The sequence below is a fragment of the Stegostoma tigrinum genome, chromosome 14 (genome assembly GCF_030684315.1).
Source record: "Stegostoma tigrinum isolate sSteTig4 chromosome 14, sSteTig4.hap1, whole genome shotgun sequence".
NCBI classification, from domain to species: domain Eukaryota; kingdom Metazoa; phylum Chordata; class Chondrichthyes; order Orectolobiformes; family Stegostomatidae; genus Stegostoma; species Stegostoma tigrinum.
The window spans coordinates 54,698,547-54,720,099 of record NC_081367.1 but is presented as its reverse complement, the minus strand read 5'-3'; the positions used below and the strand labels follow the sequence as shown (position 1 = coordinate 54,720,099).

At 42.5% G+C, this 21,553-nt stretch overlaps 1 protein-coding gene across 1 annotated transcript in view; it reads right to left on the bottom strand.

The window, feature by feature from the left end:
* The window catches only part of tprg1 (tumor protein p63 regulated 1), a 98,256-nt gene extending 88,958 nt beyond the window's left edge, over nt 1-9,298 (bottom strand). The window contains exon 1 of the mRNA XM_059650897.1: nt 8,723-9,298. Within this exon, the coding sequence (XP_059506880.1) occupies nt 8,723-8,878 (156 nt within the window). The 5' untranslated portion in view covers nt 8,879-9,298. The remainder of the gene's footprint in view (nt 1-8,722) is intronic.
* Between the last annotated feature and the right edge of the window lie 12,255 nt (nt 9,299-21,553).

Genomic DNA, 21,553 nt, shown 5'->3' with positions numbered 1-21,553 from the left:
TTTAAATCTTTCCACTCTGCCCGGGCTCCTACTGATTTTGAACGATACAATCACATCTCCTTCTCCGAGAAAGACAGAATTAGCCTCTTCGACCAATCCTCGTATTTGAAGCTCCTCACCCTCGGATTCTTATGCATCTTTTCCGCACGCTCTTTAATGCTCTCACAGCCTTCTTCAACCGTGAGGCCTCAACTGAATGCAGTTGAGCCTGAACCGGTATTTTATGTGAGTTAATCACGCTTGCTATCCCATCCCTAATTGCCCCTTGAAAAGTGGTAACAAGCTACCTTCTGGACCTACTTCCCTCCTTGGGGTGTAGGTACGCTCACAGTGCCGTTCGGGAGAGACTTCCAGGATTTTGACTTAGTGACACTGAAGGAGTGGCGATTAAACGCTGAGTGTGAAATAAATGATAGTGATATTTTATAAAGTGTGAACGTAAACTCCTTTCCACGAGCTGGCAGCAGCTGGAGTGATTCTCGGAGATGGTGACCTCACAAAATGCGGTGCTGCAATAGATCGAGTCTTGCTACTGAGTCGCAAACAGCGAGGATTAGCAAGTGGTTTTCACACTTGAGGGAGAAAGAGAGAGAGACGGAGAGAGCGCGTGAGAAACTGAGACAGCGAAATACTGAGAGAGTAAATCAGACCCAAAGAGAAAATGAGACCGAGAGAGAAACTCTGAGGGAGTGAAAGATCGAGTAACCAAGAGAGCAACGGAAGCTGAGAAAAAGACCGAGAGAGAGAGAGAGAGACCAAGAGAGTGAGGGACTGAGGGAGATACAGAATGAGAGAAAAGAGAGTGAAAGAGAAAGGGACACCAAGAAAGAATGTAGGTACATATTAACAGGTGTAGTCCATTCAACCGTTGGAGATTTCCCTACCATTCACTTCGATCATGGCTGATCAAACAATTCAATTTCTTGTTTTCACCCTATCGCTATAATCTTCTACACCATTGGTAATCATAGTTTATTGTTTCAGGTAGAGAGCATACTCCAAAACTGAGCTTTCATCGCCTCGCTGGTAGAGAATTCCAAAAATTCACCACCGTCTGAGAAAAACGGCTCGAAGTGTCATCCTTTGCTTTTATATTCTGCTCTCGAGCTCTAGACTTCCCAACCAGGGGAAACACCTTATCTGATTCCACCCTGTCTTTGCCTTTAAGTATTTTGTAGGTAGCGAAAACGGGGCGGGGGGCGAGAGAGAGAGAGAGATGCTAAGAGAATGGAAAGAGGAACTGAGAGAGACCAACAGCGAAAGGCAGTCAAGGGTGTGGGTGTGTGTGTGAGGGAGAGGGAGGGAGAGAGAGAGAAAGAGCGTTTGAAAGACAGGCATTGAATGAGACAGGGACTGACAGCAAGAGAGACAGGACATAGAAAAAGAGAGACAGCCAAACTAATCTCACAAGTACGACAATTCCAATGAAGAAAATGGATTGAATAGACAAAATGTTACAAAAGGACAGATCAGTGTCAGAAAGAGTGCTTAGACACTGTCACAATCTGGTCACTCTAAGAATTAACTATGCAGTTCGTGTAACTGAATGCTTAGACTTGTCAACTGCGATTCCATGTGTTTTTGGAAGTTTCACATGACTGACGCTGCACTCTAGCCAACGGTCAGCCACACACTCACCCTCGTGACAATGATAATGGGAACTGCAGATGCTGGAGAATCGAAGATAATAAAGTGTGAAGCTGGATGAACACAGCAGACCAAGCAGCATCTCAGGAGCACAAAAGCTGACGTTTCGGGCCTAGACCCTTCATCTCTAGGCCCGAAACGCCAGCTTTTGTGCTCCTGAGATGGTGCTTGGCTTGCTGTGTTCATCTAGCTTCACACTTTATTACCCTTGTGACAAACTGCCTTCCTGCACCATTTGGAAAGGAAGAAGATAAATGCCCCACTTGGATGATACTTGACTGTCTGCCAAACAGCCTTTATTTCCCATTTCCCATATTTTTGTCAGATCTCCAGCATCTGGCAGTGTTTTGCTTTTATTCAATATTTTGAAATCTGGGAAAGAGAAATGCTCAAAGAAAAAGAAAGCCAATCTTCTTCGGTGCCCCTGTGATGTTTCTCCTGGGTTGAACGTAGCAGTGTCCCAGAGATTGAGTTTCAATTCCCAGACACTTCAAGCCAGTCCTGGAGGGTAAGCATCCCTACCAGCGCCTACTGGACTGCAGAAGGAGGCAGACTTTAAAGCCACTGCCTAATTCAATTTTATCCTCTATCCCTCCTCAGATTTTTCAGAATTATTGTGTGGATTTTGAGGTTGCCCCAATGCTTGGAGAAAATAATAAGGTCCTGAGCCTTTCCCATCTCACTCACCCTGGTCACTTTACAGTGGTTGGTAATTTAAGAGACATAAGAAGGTTTTCACAGAATGGATTCAAATATTTGACCTGTGTAATGAGGCCTCCAGCAATTGGTGATGCTGAGTGGGGATGGGGAGCAGGGAGTTTTATTAGTACCTGTGGACTCACTCTGGAAGAAGCGTGTCTTTGTCAGGGAAACGCCTCAGCTCTCCCCGCTATAGGAAGGATGTTGTGAAACTTAAAAGGGTTCCAAAAAGATTTACATGGAAGTTGTCAGGTTTGGAAGTTTTGGGTTATTGGGAGAGGCTGAATAGGCCAGGGCTATTTTTCCTGGAGCATCAGAGGCTGAGGGATGACCTTACAGAGGTTTATAAAATTGCGAGAAGCAGACATAGTGTGCATAGCCAAGGTCTTTTTCCTGGTGTGGGGTAGCCCAAAACTAGAGGGTAAAGCTTTAAGGGGAAAGATTTAAAAGAGACGTAAGGGGCATCCCAGCTAACACTTCATTTTTCCATATTAATTCTTGAAGACTGGGGAGGGTAGAAGTCTGCGTGATTGACAGTCAAGACCATAAGGACCTGGAGCAGGAGTAAGCTAATCAGTCCCTTGAGCCTGCCACTGTTCATTTGATCATGGCTGATGCCATTGTTGCGTCAGCTGCACATTCCTACCTGGGCTTCATAGTCTTTCAACCCATGACTAATTAAAAATCTGATTGTCTCCTCCTCAACTTTTATTCAATGTCCCAGCATTCACCACACTCTGGGGTAGTGAATTTCATAAATTCATGACCCTTTGAGAAAAGTAATTTCTCCTTATCACTAATTTAATTCTGCTACTCCTTACCCTAAAACTATAATCTCTTGTTCTAGATTGTCCCACAGGAGGAAACATCTGCTCAATGTCTACTTTGTCAATCCCCTTGAGCATCTTTTATACCTCAATGCGATTTCCTCTCAGTAATAATTGTAACAAGGTCAGCCAGTTGAACCATGTAGAATATGAGTTCCCTGATTGGGGCTGCTAACAAGGTCCAACCAGGGAGCCCTGACTGACAGATAACAACACGAGTGTCAGAGGTTCTGCTCACTTTGAGAGCTGCCTCTCAGGGAGCCAATCAGTGTTACCCCGGGCAAAGAAAGAATGACTTGGTGATGGGATACTGGCCTCTCAAGAGTTATTCCACTCATTCTACTAAACTCCAGAGAGTATAGGCCTAAATATCTTAATTCATAAGACAAATCCCTCAACTCTGGAATCAATCTAGTGAATCTCCTCTGAACTGCCTACAATTCAAACACATCTCCCTCCTCAAGTGAGGGGACCAAAACTGCATGTAATACTCTAGGTATGGTCTTACTGGTGCCTCGTAGAATTGTAGCATCATCCAAGCAGGTGCCTGTGTGCTTCCCTTATGAGATTAAAACTTCATCGGGGCAGGTTATCAATTGATCAAAAGCAGTAATGCAGAAGTTGTAAGAGTGGGCATGTCGAGCAACAAATTGGCCAATGATGTGACAGCAAGGTCAGCTGAAACGAGAGGAACAATGGTGCTTAAACCTCCAGGGCTAAACCCACCTAGAGTCGGCAAATCCAAATTCAGGTATACAGAGCTAGAAGCTACTGAAAGGTTCAAAAGCTATTTTATCACACATTTTTTGGAATGCGGCATCTTTATTTAGCCTTATTTAACCTGATCTAAAATTCCACCTGCTTTGTATTAACAAGTAATTCACACACAATGTGGAGAGATGCTTCCAGCATTATATTTGGACTTAGTCTGTGACCATCTGTGCTGAATTAGCTTTGGTTTCAAAGTGGTGTAAACAGTTTGGGTCAATCTCTAGTCAGTTCTTCTCATTCCTGTCGGGAGAACCCTTCAAAATGGGGAGAAGTGAGGAAATGTAGTGGAGCTATCAGCTTTATAAATCCAAGTCCAGAACCACTAAAGGCAGGTGGACAGGTATAAAACATAATTTTAAAAAAACTTAATCATTTGTTGGGCTTTATGACAAGAGGTTGGAGTTTAAAAAGATGGCATATCGGTTGTGCTGAACTGCATGACACTGGGAGTAATTACCCTATTCTGGGAACCATACCTCAGAAAGGAGATGCTGGCTGGTTGGGGTTCTGCACAGATTCACCAGGAGCTGAATTTAATGCTCCACCACTGACTGATTTGATGATGGAGGGGGTCATTAAGCCCAGTGGGCTGTCTGCCTCTTTCCCCACCTCTCAGCAGCGCTGGCATCAAGCTGCCTTTTGGGAGGCCATTAATCAGATGGCTTAATTTAACTGATGGTACAAGAGGCCTACAACAAGCAATTGGACCAGCCACATCTGGATCCAGCAAAGGTTCTCCCCACCCCAGGTTCCTCTGGTCCATGGTCTCTCAAACCTTGAACCACAAGCCTTTCAACAACCCCCAGTGAAGATTAATGGCCTTCTTCCATTCTTGTGTGAAAACATCAAAGGAGTTGCCATCAGAGGTGGTAGACGCAGACACGTTAATGTCTTTTAAGATATATTTGGACAGGTACATGGATGGGCAGGGAGCAAATGGACACAGACTGTTAGAAAATAGATGACAGATTAGACGGAGGATCTTGATTGGCGCAGGCTTGGAGGGCTGAAGGGCCTGTTGCTGTGCTGTAATTTTCTTTTTTCTTTGAGTTGAATGGGCTTCCCCCTGTTCCTGTGTTACAGAACCAATGGGCTGAATGACATCCTTCTGTTCCTATGAAACAGAGGCGACAGGCTGAACAGCCTCTTCCATTCCTGTGTAACTGAGCTGACGGGCTGAATGGCTCCTTCCGTTCTTCTATAATAAGATCAAGGGATTGCCACTCTCATGAGTAGACAGAGTACCAGCGAAAACTAGAAAAGAGAAGACTCAGGCTGACTTGATAGAAGGTAGACATGGAGAAGATTTTTCCACATGTGAAAAACCAGAAGAAAGAGGCATATATATCAGATAGTCATTAATAAATCCGACAGGAAAATTAGGAGGAACGTCTTTCCTGGGAGAATGGGTGAAAATGTGGAATTCCCACAAAAAGTAGTCACAGAATCAAAGATTTACAAAATGATTATGGTGCAGAAGGAGGCCACTCAGATCATTGTGCCTGCTCTCATTATCTGAATGAACATTCTGACTTAATGCCATCCTTCTGCCTTTTCTCTGTAGCCCAGTATATTGTTTCTATTCAAATAATACACTCCTGAAAACCTCAATTCCATGATACTCCCAGACAGTGCACTTGAGACCTAAACTAAACTCATCACTAGGTGTCTCTCTTTAATGATAGAGCAGGACTATGGCAACTTTACACATTACTGAAGCTGACTCCTAATGTCTTGAACAAGCTTAGCATAACTTCCTTGCTAAAATGGCTCAGACATAAATAAATGGTACAAAAGCAAACTGAAGTTTTGGCAGGGTAACTCAGTCATGCGGAATGCCAGTCTGTGTGACTTAAATGAACATGTGGAGAAAGTGTCATCAGCTGCAGAAACTAGAGCTCTGGCTTTAAGAACTCAATGGCTGGAGTCACTGCCATGCATCCATGAATAGGAGAATTATGTTTATAGCACATTCAGAGAGGTGGGCACACAATAAGACAGAGACACAGAGGTCAAAAGGGACTGCCAGACGGTCCAAGGAAACCAGGTAGGTTGTGCAGGAATCCCCTTAGAATAAGGCAAATGACTTCGACTGGAAAGGAGATGCAGGACAGAAGAATTTAGATTCCTGTGACTCTGGGATTACCGCTCAGAGAGATGTACAAGCTGGACAGAGTGAATCTGAACAGAGCAGAGACTAAGTTACTCTGCAGGGTGTTTTGCTTGTGGAGGCTTTAAAGAATTCTGCAGGGTTGCGGTAAGCAGGAGAGAATATTACAGAATAATACCATGGCATGCACAAAATACTGGGAAAGGCAGATAACATAAGAATAGAGAATAGTTAGTTAATAAGTGGAGTCAGAGTAATTGAGAAATTAAAACATTTTAAATCAAGGTTATATGGCATGTGTGTGAATACATAAGGTTTATTAACTGAGACTGATAAATTACAGATGTAGATTGGCATGTGAGAATATGATATTATAGTGGTAACAAAAACATGGCTGTCGAAAAGACAGGACCTGGTGTTAAATATCCCTGGTGATAGAGTGTTCAGGAAAGAAAGGAAAAGTGTGAAAGAGGTGCAGTACTTCAATAAGAGGACGTTTTAGATGGTTCAATTGAGAACCAAACAGAAGGGACAGAAGAAAGGTGAGAATATAAGAGAAGCAAAGATGGATTATGAGAAAAGGTTTGGCAGTCAACACAAATAGGAATCCCAAAGTTCTTGATAGGCACATAGAAGATATAGCAGGTAGTTTCTATTTATTTCTGTGCTTTTTATAATCTTGTGGAAATTAAGTCATAGAGTATGACAGCATACAAACACTATTTGACCCACCATGTCCAAGCTGACCAACAAACAGCAAACTATACTCATACCATTTATCTGCACTTGGCTCATAGCTTACTATGCCCTGGCATCTTAAATGCTCATCGGTGCATCTGAAGTGTTGCGAGAGTACCTGATTCCACCGCCCTCTTAGGCAGCACATTTCATATTTCTGCCACAGTCTGGGCAAAAATAAATTTTCTCAGATATCCTCTAAACCACTTGCTCCTCACTTTAAACTTGTGCCGTTTGGTCTTACACATGGCTGCCAAGTGAGAAGATTCTCAGGATCTAACCTGTCTAGGCCTCTCATAATTGTGTGTACCTCAATCAGATCATCCTGTCACCCTGTTTTGCTCCTGGGAAAAGAAAACAGCCTATCCAGTCCCACCTTAGACCTGAAACTTTTTGCAGGGAACATCCTGGTGTAATTCCTTTGCACCTTCTCCAGTGCAAACACATCCTTTCGTGGCAGCCGGTGCTGCACACAGTGTTCGATCTGTGGTTGAACCAACGCTCAATAAAGTTGGATCAAGACTTCCTTGCTCTGATATTCATTTCCCTGGCTGATGAAGGCACACATTACATATGCTTTCTATATCACCCTAGCTATGTGTGTTGACACCGTCAGGCATCCATGAACTTGTACATCGAGGTCCATAGGTTCCTCAGTCGTCCCTAGGAACGTTCACTGTGTTTCCTTATTAGACCTCTCAAAAGACATCACCTTGTACTTACCAGGATTAATCTCTATTTGCCATTGCTCTGCCCAATTTACCAGTTGATCAATTTCGGACTGTACCTGAGACTATCCTCCTCACTATCAACAACACCACCAATTTTTTGTGTCATCTGCTAACTTACTAATTATACCTTTCACATTCACGTCCAAGTCATTACTGTATATAACAAACAGCTAGGTTCTCAGCACTGATCCCCGTGGCACACTGCCGGCTACTTGCTTCAGATCACAAAAACAACCCTCCACTATTACACTGTGCCTCCTATTTGCAACCCAATTTGCCAACTTGCATTTGATCCCATGGCTCCTACCTTTTGGACCAGCCTTCAATGTGGGATCTTCACTTCAGTAACACCTTTGACCATGTAAAACTCATAAGCTACACAACCCCAATCAATGTATTTAGTCGCCTTTTTTAAATTCCACATTTGCTTTTACCGAATGGGTTTCCCAGCACTGACTTTGATTTTTGTTTTTAACTATTAGCCACCAGCAATAAATCAACCATATAGCCAGTTAGATATTTACATGCACAGAGTTCATTGAATTGATCCTGTTGGCTTGTCAGGACTTGGTATTCATGACCAGCGGTGCCAAAGACAAACCACACAGTGTGCCTCAGTGACTACCACCTGGTGGCTCTGACCTCCATCATTAGGAAGTGGTTCCAGAGGCTGGTCATGGCCCACATCAACTCCAGCCTCCCAGATTACCTTGATTCCTCATGATTTGCCTACCAGTGCAACAGATCCATAGCAGATACTATCTCCATGGCCCTATACTCATCCCTGGAACATCTGGACAACAGGATACCTATGTTAGTCCCCTACTTATTGACTACAGCTCTGCCTTCAACTCCATAACTCCAAACAGACTCATGCCCAGACTCCGGGAGCCGGGTCTCTACTCCTCCCCTCTGTAACTGGATGCTTGACTTCTTGACCCACAGGCCACAATCAGCAAGGGTAGGTGATAACACCTCCTCTGCCATAATCTTCAACACCAGTATCCTGCAAGGCTGTGTACTCAGCTCCCTACTACACTCCTTATACACACGTGATTGCATGGCCAAATTTTGCACTAACTCCATTTAAAAGCTTGCTGACAACACCACCATTGTAGGCAACATCACAAACAATGTTGAGACAAAGTACAAGAAGGAGACAAGCAGTTAATGGCATGAAGTATAGGCAACAATCTCACCCATAATGTCAGCAAAATGAAGGAGCCGGCCATTGACTTCAGGAAGTGGAATGGAGCCCATGCCCCTGTCTGCATCAATGGCCTGGGGTGGAGATGGTTGACAGTGTCAAGTTCCTGGGACTGATGATCACCAACAATCTGCCCTGGTCCATCCATATCGGCACTATGGTCAAGAAATTCAGCATGTCCAGAAGATACTTAAATATTTTTATAGGTGCACCATAGATAGCATCCTGTCCAGATGCATCACAGCGTTGTATGGTAACTGATCTTCCCAAGATTAAGAAAAACTACGAAAAGATGTGAACAGTCCAGTCCAACGCCACCAGCCTTCCAACCATTGACTTCATCGGTACTTGCCCCTGCCTCAGGAAAACAACCAAGATAATCAAAACCATCTCCCACCGTGGTTATCCTGTCGGGCAGAAGACATCAAGGTTTGTAGACACGTACAACTAGATTCAAGAACAGCGTTTTTTCCATTGTTATCAGACTTTTGAATAGACCTCTTTAATGTTAATGTTGATCTGCTTCTCTGCACCTTCTCAGCAGCTGTAACATTGTATCCTGCACAATGTTCTGTTACCCTGATGCACTTGTGTAGAATGATCTGCTTGTAAGGCACATAAGAGAAGGCTGTACCTTGGTACACGTGACAGTAATAAATTAAATCAAATCAAATCAATGATCACTTTTCCAGATATTTTAACTTTCTTGCAGGAGTTAATGAGCGACTGGTTCACAAATTATAAGGTATCTAAATTATTGATTAATAGCAACAGCTTACAGCAATTGGTGATGGAAGATAAACTACTTTTCTTTAGGTTTAGGTGTTTTTGTTTAACTGCAGTAAAAAGGACTATGCCACCATTACCAGAGGCCCAAAGATTTCTCCCTATCTCATTCATTTCTACAAATTGTTGAGATATCTGGGAGCCGGTCACGGGGTTGTTAGCAGACATAAAGACATTGTCATCAACAGTTGGTCATCACTCCACAGATCAATCGCCATCTTTGTTGGTGAACAACTCTCATTTTACACACACTACCAACTCTTGTTTTACACGCACCCCCATGATGCGATTCCTTTGCAACTCCACATCTTTTACTGGCTGAACAAACTATAATGTAAATGGTACTGACCATGATTGTCAGTAACTCTCTTTTGAAAAGTGCAGAAGTGCATTCCATTATCCTTGTTTTTCAAAAGTCTTGTTTTCCTATATCAGTCCTCAGTAAAAATGCAGCAAGATAAAAAAAAGTACATTTTTTAAATTAGAGATAGTAGGAACTGCAGATGCTGGAGAATCTAAGACAACTAGGTGTAGAGCTGGATGAACACAACAGGCTAAGCAGCATCATAGGAGCAGGAAGACTGAAGAAGGGTCTAGGCCTAAAACGTCAGCTTTCCTGCTCCTCTGATGCTGCTTGGCCTGCTGTGTTCATCTAGCTCCACACCTTCTTATCTATGTTTTTTAAACTGCTGTGTGCTCTCTCCATCTATCCTGCCAGCTTGAATTTACTTGTCTGCATACACACCCTAGATTCTTCGCTCCTGCATCCCTTTTGGAGTTGTATCCTTTATTTTATATTGCTTCTCCATGTGCTACCAAAATGCATCACCTCATATTTATCTGCACTAAACTTCATCGGCCACCTACTGCCCAAATTGTCATTGGCCCTTTGAAGTTCGACATTGACATTTTCAAGTTTAGTATGACCTACTTCCTTGAACTTATGCCTTATAAACCAAGATCCCTTGGAGGTGAACAGTACTAATACGTTTAAATTCAAACTGGATAAACAAATGAGCGAGAAAGGAACAAAAGGTTAGGGTAAAAGGGTAAACACCAATGTGTGGTTAGAGACTTGTAGAAATATGCTGGTATGGACCAAACAGGAACTGAATGGTCTATGTCTGTGTGATATATACTGTTAGTGATTGTACAAGAGCAGGCATGAGCAAGGAGATTGTGGGGCTCCCAGGATTTTCTCTTAGAATTCTTTATTAGACTAGTTCAGATGACATTCTATGCAACAGCACTTGCTGTCTGGCTCAGTCAATATTTAACTGAAACCTCCATCGCAAGGACAGGAGGCTCTGTTCCCTGAGTGATTCCAGAAAATCATTGAGTAAACATTCCATTTTTATTCACTCTGCCTTTAAAAGGGATTTTCTGTTAAAATGAAGAGGTGAAAACAGCACCAGGTCCTGAAAATGTTTTTATACATTCACTTGTGGCACATAGACATTGCTGGCTGGCCAGCATTTTATTGTTCAACCCTGGTTGCACTTGAGAAGGTCATGGTGAGCTGCATTTTTGACTGCAACAGTTCACATGCTGTAGGTAGATCCAGACTGCCCATAGGGAAGAAATTCCAGGATTTTGACCCAGCAACAGTTTAGGATTGGCGATACTGAAGAAATGATTAGAGAGATAAATTGGTGTGGATAGAGAATTATTTCCTAACGTAATTAAACCTGATGGTTAAATATGCAGAATGTAGAGACAGCTGAGGTGATTCGTACCCTAGTAAGAGTCAGAACCTTCAGGAACTGAATCTTAGTGAGTCAGCATCAGCAATTAGTTTGATTAAAAGAGATGTTATGAACTAGACCAGACCCCCTCAAAATATTTTAAGAAGGCAGCCTAGACCCTAAATTTTTATTATGTTAAAGGCAAATGCAAAGTGGTGAGTTCTAGCTGCAATTTGATTGGTCAAACTACTTTGACATAAAGCAAATTACAATTTATTTGAACACCGTGGTTAAAATTCAATGAAAGAAAGAAGAACTTGGAATACCTTAACTCTATATGAAAGCTTAACAAAATAATAGATACATAGATGATTACTAATTAATTGTACCAATATTGTAATATTCCATAAACACACCCCTTGACAAAAAGGTTAAGTCAGAAACAGATTGTGTCACAATCAATCCAGCAGGAGAGAAAAAAATAATCAAGCAAAAATGATGGAAGGTAGCAGTCAGGAGACATTTACTGCAGTTTCCAACCCCGTTGAGACTTCAACAGCACCTACTGCAGAAAGTCAGCGCCAAAAACTTAAAAACTAGAAATTCTGTTTTGTGAGAGTTGGCTACACTCATCCAGCTGCTTCTATTGTTCCAATTCAAAAAAACAACCCAGGACCTGCAAAGCTGTTTACTTTATGGGCCTTTACGAGCCAGATCATTACCTCTGCCTTAAAAACTCCCTTAAAAAAAACAAAATGTATCTCTTAAAGCCATTGCCTCATTATGCTTCCCCTTTAAAAAGAAATGAATCATCAATATACAATATACACCAGGAAATGTGGTGTATATTCAGATAGTATTTGATAAGTTGCCATTTAAAAGATGGCCAGCCAAGAAGGGAGCTCATGATATTTCGGACAATGTGTTAGCATGAATTGAGAATTGCTTAACACAGAAGTCAGAGAGTTCAGCTAAGTGGGTCATTTTCAAGTTGGAATGATGTAACCAGTAGATTACCCCTACCAAGGTCAGTCTAGGACCTCAATATTTTCCTATTTATAGTAGCGATTTTGGAGGAAAGGTGAGGGACAGCATATAAAATATCCAAATTTGTTGAAGATACAAAAATAAGTGGAGATCATGTTGTGATGAAGACATACAGAATCTGCAAGGGGTTTAGGTGGGTTAAGTGAGTGGGCAAAAGATGGAGTTTAATGTAGGAAAGTGTGATATCATACTTGTTAGTAAGAAGAATCAGAAAGCAGACTATCATTTAAATGGACAGACACTGTAAAAATAGGTAGCATAAATGTATTTGGGTGTTCTTGGGATTGAAATATAACACATTAGCATATAGATTCATCAAGTAATTAAAAGACAAATGGAATTCTTGCCTTCATTGCTAGGGGCTGTGGTTTAAAGTTAGTGTGGTCGAGTTACAACTGATCAGGATGCCCATGGGGCTGCATCTGGAGTACTGTGTTCAGTTTAATCTCCATATTTAAGAAAGAATATATTGGTACTGGATAACAAAGTGTGGAGCAAGCTGAACACGGCAGGCCAAGCAGCATCTTAGGAGCACAAAAGCTGATGTTTCGGGCCCAGACCCTTCATCAGAAATGATGAAGGGTCTAGGCCTGAAACATCAGCTTTTGTGCTCCTGAGATGCTGCTTGGCCTGCTGTGTTCATCCAGCTCCACACTTTGTTATCTCGATTCTCCAGCATCTGCAGTTCCCATTATCTCTATTGGTACTGGAGGCAAGTCAAAAGAAATTCTCTTGGCTGATTTCTGGGGTGAAGGGGTTAATACATTGAGAATAGCTACATATGCATGTAGATGGAGAGTTTATAACTGGGCTATAGTTTTAATTAGTAGAGATATATGTGGACGGTCATATTGTTTACTTTTAGTTAGAATCTAGTTATTTGTAATAAACAGTAATTCTTGTATAGTACTGAACTCTAGTCTGTGCTTTCTGTCAGCCTGGGTCCAATGGACAGGTAAATGGTAGAATTCTGCCAATATTTTAAACTCTTTAACTTCTGTGATGACTCTGGAAATAATGGGCCATAGTTACAGAATAACAAAAGACTCAGTTAAAACAGATTCAAATGAATTTCTTCTCCCAGAGGGTAGTGAATATATGGAATTTTGTACCTCAGAGAGTTACGGAAGCTAGATCGCTGGTAGTAGGCAATAGATAGACGTTTGAAATATCAAAAAGTTGAAGATTACGAGGAGCTGGCAAGAAGTTGAGGCCTCGAGCAATTTAGCCATATGGAATGCAGGGCATTGAAGGGTTGAATGGCCTACTCCTATGTCTAATATTCTTTTTGAATTTATTCTTAGGTTAAAGTTGGAGCCATCACTCATTTCTAAGAAGGTGGTGCTGGGACTTCTTGGAACTCAGTAGCCTGTGTCCTGAAGGATATTTGTACACTATTCATTAGAGAGTTATATTCCATCTAATTCATCAGGATAGAAAGGAGATAGGGAGAACTTTATTGACCATATTCTTTCTACAACACCTTGTCAGTAACTACTAACTAAAGCACAAGTATTAGCAACACTTGCTCTACTGCCCCAGAAATACTTTACATAGTTCCCATATCTAATGTCATAATAGTTATTTTGTTCACCTTGTATACCTTCATGAAATTTTGTCTCCTGGTAGTGTTTCTTTTGTGTAATTATGTCTGTCTTGAATTGCCACTCTCTAGTAAGTTGCACTGTAACATTGCAAAATGCTTGCCTGCTGTTTGTTGTTGACACTTCTCTTTGGCTGTTACAGTAATTGTGACTAATGCTCTCTCTTGCAAATGTACACATCCTCATTCCAGAAATCTGTTCTGTGTACTGCTTTTCAATTAATGAAACTAGTCTAGCCGAGGAGGCGTGATGGTAAGATCTGTGGATGTGCACAGATTTGTTTTATTTAGGGTTTCAATTCACAGTGATTCCCTTTATAGGCATTGCCTTTTAACCTCTGGACACTGACCTTTTGAAAACTTAGATTGTGGCCAACTGCACCAAACTACCAGACAATGGAGTCCAGATCTAAACTACATTTAAATATTTTTCCTCACATCGCTTTTGCTTCCTTTACTCCAGGAATTTCAATCTGTGGACTGTGGTTCACCAACAATCTCTGAATAGAAGTTTCCCCTTATTTAGTTTGTCAGGCCCCTCATGATTTTGAAATCCTTAATTAAATCTCCTTGCAACCTTCCCTTCTCCAAGGTGAACACTCACCACTTTTCTTCATAGCTGAAGTTTCTTATCCCTAAAACTATTCTTATAAACTTCTTTTACACTCTCTCCAATGCATTATCAGCCTTCCTAAAGCACAGTCCTGGAGATGATACTCCAGGTGAGGCTGAACTACTGTCTTACATAAATTCAACACATATTCCTTCTTCTTATACTCTGTGCCCTGTTCATAATACCTTGGATACTAGATGCTTTCTTAACTGTGTTCTCAACATGTCATTACTACTTTTAATGATGTATATGCATTTACAGCCAGGTCCCTCTGCTCCTGCACACCTTTAGTACTGCACTCTTTCTTTTATTCTGCTTCTGCCTGTTCTTTCTACCACAGCACATCTTTGTACTCCGACTTTTTTGTATTGAACTTCATCTACCACGTGTTTGCCCACTTCAGCAAATTTTCCTTTTAAAGTTTGGCACTGTTTTCCTCACAATTTATGATGCATCCAAGTTTCATGTCATCTATGGACTTTAAAACTTTCCTTGCTCATCAATATATATATCATTAACATAGATTTGGAAAAGCAAGAATCCCAATGCTGATACCTGGGAAACTCCGCTACAACCCTTCCTCCAGCCTGAAAATTATCCATTGACCAATACTTCCTGTTTCCTATCACTTAGCCAATTTTGTATTCATGTTGTTACCTTCCTCACAAGTTTGTTGTGTGTCTCTTTATCAAAGGCCTTCTTGAAATCCATGTCCACCTTTTCTTCCAACTTTCTCTTGTCTGTTGACTTTACCCTGGACATCAATAGCCCAAGACAGTTTTATCAACAGGATATACCAAATGTTCTTTATTAAAACAAAGTACCTTACAAAATACTGCAAAATGTCATCCAATGCTCGCAATCACAAATGAACCAGTTTGCATGGACTTGGCTGAGGATCACAGCAAAACTAATGATCAGACCACTCTGTCTCAGCCTCTGGTAACTGATCAGATTACCTCCTTAATTAGCTGACTATTGCTCTCGGCAAATTTCCACATACCCTTCTTCCTATTGATGTCCACTCATTGCATCTGACCTGCACAAGAAGAGCAGAATGGGGTGAGAAATCCACTTTGGATGAGGCACTGAGAGGTTATTGGTTCAGAGACAATGGGAACTGCAGATGCTGGAGGATCCGAGATAACAATGTGTGGAGCTGGATGAGCACAGCAGGCCAAGCAGCATCTCAGGAGCACAAAAGCTGAAGTTTCAGGCCTAGACCCTTTGACTACACTGCAGCTCCTTGACTTATCTTTGCATCCTTTTTCAGACAATGTTGTTACATTTACAATTCTAAGATCCTTTGCATCACCCCTCAGGCTGAGAAAGATTGAGAGATAATGACCAGTACCTCTATAATTTCTACTCTCACTTCTCAACATATTCTTGGATGCGTATTGGGCATTTCTTTGTTAAGCTGAAGAACAGAGAGCCTATCTAACACCTCTTCCTCATCAATTTTAAAACATTTCAGCATTTCGATTTCTTCCCTGGTAACCATGGGTAGGGTAGCACTGTCTCCTGCAGCAAAGGCAAGCACAAAATGTTTGTTTATTACTTTAGCCCTGATCATATTCTTGTGTATATCCCCTTTGTGAAGCCTAATTAGCCCCAATCTGCTTTTTACCATCTCTTTACTATTTATTTGGCTATAGAAGACTTTGGGATTCACTTTTATGTTAGCAGCCAACTTTTTTCTCACCACCTTCCCCACCTTTGCTTCCCTTATTTGTTTTCTCTCCTCCCCTCTGAACCTTCCAATTTAACAGATTCTCAATTGTATTTTCCATGTAACATTTGTCATAAGCAGACTTGTTTTGTTTTTTAATCATAATTGGCACCTCTTTTATCATGGAGGGAGCAGGAATAGTTCGTTGAACGTTTCCCTTTTAAGGGACTATACCTTGATTGTGCTCAAATTGTTTCTTCTTCAAAAGTAGCACTTGTTCAGTTATAATTTCTCCTATTGACCTTTAGCTCCAATTTATTTAATGAATTGGAGCCACGTCACAGTTGGTTTCCCATCAGCCAATTATTTGTGGTCTGGTAAATGATTCCTGTGCCCTCTCTAAAGGCTTCACATCCTTCTAGTAGTGTGAACTGTACACAATATTGCAACTGTAGTCTAACTAAAGTTCTATATAGTCACAACATTATAATTGCTCATTCCTGCCTGCAACTTACCTATATTATCTGCATCTAATGCCCATGCATACCTGTTATGAGGTTGTGACAATGTAGAGGGAACTTTGCTTTCAGTTTAAAAGATGAAAAGGAGCTTTATTCTGTATCTAGCCTCAGCTGTCTCTGTCTGGAGGGTTTGATGGGGACATATAGAGGAAGCTTTATGTTGTGTCTAACACTCTGCTGTCCCTGCCCTGGGAGTATTTGATGGGGATGCTGCAGAGAGGGCTTTACTCTACAATTAACCCAAGCAGTCCTTGTCTGGGGAGTATGTAATGGGGACTGTTTCATGGGAGCTTTTCGTTTCATTTACTTTTAGTTTCAAAGAATATAGGGAGTTTCAGCAGAGATTTAAAGAGCAGGAGATACTATACTCCGTGCTTATTAAACCCTACTATTCCCAAAATCTCCACAAATAGGAAAAGTTGATTAAACCACCGAATTGCCCCAATTTCAACCATTTCAGGTTAAAAGAATATGCAGACCTTTTTTGATTGATAAGAAAATCTCCATTTATATCAATCAAATTCTTCATAACGAATGTAAAGAAGCAAACATGAATGGTTGATTCATAGTTAGAACATAGAACATAGAACAGAGAACAGTACAGCACAGAACAGGCCCTTCAGCCCACGATGTTGTGCCGACCATTGATCCTCATGTATGCACCCTCAAATTTCTGTGACCATATGCATGTCCAGCAGTCTCTTAAATGTCCCCAATGACCTTGCTTCCACAACTGCTGCTGGCAACGCATTCCATGCTCTCACAACTCTCTGTGTAAAGAACCCGCCTCTGACATCCCCTCTATACTTTCCTCCAACCAGCTTAAACTATAACCCCTCGTGTTAGCCATTTCTGCCCTGGGAAATAGTCTCTGGCTATCAACTCTATCTATGCCTCTCATTATCTTGTATATCTCAATTAGGTCCCCTCTCCTCCTCCTTTTCTCCAATGAAAAAAGTCCGAGCTCAGTCAACCTCTCTTCATAAGATAAGCCCTCCAGTCCAGGCAGCATCCTGGTAAACCTCCTCTGAACCCTCTCCAAAGCATCCACATCTTTCCTATAATAGGGCGACCAGAACTGGATGCAGAATTCCAAGTGCGGTCTAACCAAAGTTTTATAGAGCTGCAACAAGATCTCACGACTCTTAAACTCAATCCCCCTGCTAATGAAAGCCAAAACACCATATGCTTTCTTAACAACCCTGTCCACTTGGGTGGCCATTTTAAGGGATCTATGTATCTGCACACCAAGATCCCTCTGTTCCTCCACGCTGCCAAGAATCCTATCCTTAATCCTGTACTCAGCTTTCAAATTCGACCTTCCAAAATGCATCACCTCACATTTATCCAGGTTGAACTCCATCTGCCACCTCTCAGCCCATCTCTGCATCCTGTCAATGTCCTGCTGCAGCCTACAACAGCCCTCTATACTGTCAACGACACCTCCGACCTTTGTGTCATCTGCAAACTTGCTGACCCATCCTTCAATCCCCTCATCCAAGTCATTAACAAAAATTACAAACAGTAGAGGCCCAAGGACAGAGCCCTGTGGAACACCACTCACCACTGACTTCAAGGCAGAATATTTTCCTTCTACTACCACTCGCTGCCTTCTGTTGGCCAGCCAATTCTGTATCCAGACAGCTAAGTTCCCCTGTATCCCATTCCTCCTGACCTTCTGAATGAGCCTACCATGGGGAACCTTATCAAATGCCTTACTGAAGTCCATATACACCACATCCACAGCTCGACCCTCATCTACTTTTCTAGTCACATCCTCAAAGAACTCGATAAGGTTTGTGAGGCATGACCACTTGCGAAGATCTTTGCATCCTCGCTCTCCACTGGAGTCGTACCTGAGGACTGGAGAGAGGCAAATGTAATTTCTCTCTTCAAGAAAGGAAATAGGGAAATCCCCGGCAATTACAGACCAGTAAGTCTCACGTCGGTCATCTGCAAGGTGTTAGAAAGGATTCTGAGGGATAGGATTTATGACCGTCTGGAAGAGCATGGCTTGATTAAACGCAGTCAACACGGCTTTGAGGGACAAAATTTTCAGCACATCAGCTTCCTCTATCTCTATCCATTCCAGCATGCACACCTGCTCTTCAAAGGTTTCATTCACTACAAAGTTCGTTTCTTTCGTAAAGACAGAAGCAAAAAACTCATTTAGGGTTCCCCTACCTCCTCAGACTCCACACACAAGCTCCCTATGCTATCCCTGATCGGCCCTACTCTTTCTTTGACTATTCTCTTATTCCTCACATAAGTGTAAAATGCCTTTGTGTTCTCCCTAATCCGTTCTGCCAAGCCTTTCTCGTGCCCCTTCCTGGCTCTCCTCAGTCCATTTTTGAGCTCCTTCCTCGCCTGCCTGTAATCCTCTAGAGCTGAGCTTGAACCTAGCTTCCTCCACCTTATGTAAGCTACCTTCTTCCTTTTGACGAGAAGCCCCACCGCTCTCGTCATCCAAGGTTCCTTTATCTTACCCCTTCTTGCCTGTCTCAGAGGGACATATTTGTTCATCACTCGCAACAACTGTTCCTTAAACAGTCTCCACATGTCTAAAGTGCCTTTACCATGGAGCAATTGCTCCCAGTCCATGCTTCCGAACTCATGTCTAATCGCGTCATAATTTCCTCTTCGCCAATTAAATATCCTCCCATTTTGCCTAATCCTCTCCTTCTCCATAGCTATGTAGAATGTGAGGCAGTTATGGTCACTATCACCAAAATGCTCTCCCACCACAAGATCTGATACCTGCCCCGGCTCGTTTCCGAGCACCAAGTCTAGAATGGCCTCTCCCCTCGTCGGCCTGTCAACGTACTGAACACACCTTACAAAAACAGCTCCATTCAAATCTTCTGCTTGAAGGAGGTTCCAATCAATATTGGGAAAGTTAAAGTTCTGTAATTAGAATTCTATAACTCAACCCTTTTTAAAATTTCCGATATACATGCAGACACACAGAAAGACCAGACAAGACAAAACACTTGTATGAGGGGTGCAGAAGAAAAAGTAGTGAGAAAGGCACAGTTCTGGCACCAGTCCAAAGTACAGATGACAATGAATTCTTTTCTCTCAGTTTTCTCTTGACTCCTTTCCTCCAATTCGTTGCTGATGAGTTGAGATTGTAGATGCACCGATTCCCAGCTTGTCAGTCACTGACTGAGGATTTGTCTCACGTCCTCTGAAGCATTTTTTAATCTCTGCTTTTCCTTTCTAAAAGGAGATTGCATAAAAAGAGATTAGAGGGAAATAATGAGTGACAACTAACAGTTAGCAGGATACTTTCTGTTATTTCTCTACACAGGATGGAGACAGAGAGATATAGGTGCTTTTGCTTTGCAGGTTAGAAACTTCTCTTGCATTGTCTAAAGAAAAGCCCCTGTACGCCCTTGCCCAGAAGCTAATGAAGAAGTTGTTATTATGCTGATCTCTCCTGAAATCACACAGCTCGTCCTGATTGAAAAACCAATTAAAAGACTGACTCTGGGCAAAACTGCACTGTGCACACACACAGAGTGCCAATTTGGCTAGCATTCTCCCTCACTGCTTGAAAAAGCAACATTGTACAACAACTCATCTTGTCCTCCATGACTTATTTTTAAAACTGCAAACATCTCCATCCATAGTTTGAGATGGTAGGAACTGCTGACACTGGAGTCTGAGATAACAAGGTGTAGAGCTGGATGAACACAGCAGGCCAGGCAGCATCAGAGGAGAAGGAAAGCTGACGTTTTGGGTCTGGACTCTTCTTCAGAAATGGCGGAGGGAAAGGGGGCTCTGAAATAAACAAATAGGAGAGGGGGAGGCGGTGATAGAAGCTGGATAGTGGAGCAGATAGGTGGGGAGAAGACAGACAGGTCAAGGAGGTGGGGATGAAGCTAGTAAAGATGAGCGTAGGTAGGGAGCTGGGATGGGGGTTGGTGACTGAGGAGGGAGGAGTGGGCTGGGGGGAGGGAAGACAGACAGGTCAAAGAGGTGGAGATGAAGCTACTAGGTGAGTATAGGTAGGAAGTGGGAGTAGGGGTTGGTCAGTGAGGTGGGAGGAGCAGATAGGGAGAGAAGACGGATAGGCCAAGGAGGCGGGAACTAGAGGGGGTGCTGGTCTTGGGATGAGAACAAAGAACAGAGAAAATTACAGCACATAACAGGCTCTTTGGCCCTCCAAGCCTGCGCCAATCCAAATCCTCTATCTAAACCTGTCACCAATTTTCCAAGGATCTTTATCCCTCTTCTCCCTGCCCAATCATGTATCTGTCTGGATACATCGTAAATGATGCTATTGTGCCCACCTCTACCACCTCCGCTGGCAATGTGTTCCAGTGAGGTCATGGGTGGGGAGATTTTGAAGCTCGTAAAGCCCATATTTGAGACCATTGGATTGTAGAGTTCCAAGGCAGAATATGAGGTGCTGTTCCTCCAGTTTTTGGGTGGCATTGTTGTGACACTGGAGGAGACCCAGGATCGAGATGTTATCCAGGGAATGGGTGGGGGAGTTGAAGTTGTTTGCAACTGGGAGGTGTTGTTGTTTGTCATGAACCGAGGTGCTCCACTAAATGGTCTCCAAGCCTCCGCTGGGTCTCCCTGATATAGAGGAGGCCACATCTGGAACAGCAGACACAATAGACCACATTAGTGGGTTAGCGGTGAACATCTGTTTGATATGGAAGGTTTTCTTGGGCCTGGGATATAGGTGAGGGGGAGGTGTAGTGTCGGGTGTAGCACCTCCTGCAGTTGCAGGGAAAGGTGCTGGGGGCGGTGGGGCTAGTGGCGAGTGTGGAGCAGACAAGGGAGTTGCAGAGAGAGTGGTCCCTCTGGAAGGCAGGTTACAACGATGCTACCAGAAAACTGAAGGAACAGCATCTCCTATTCCGCCTTGGAACCCTACAATCC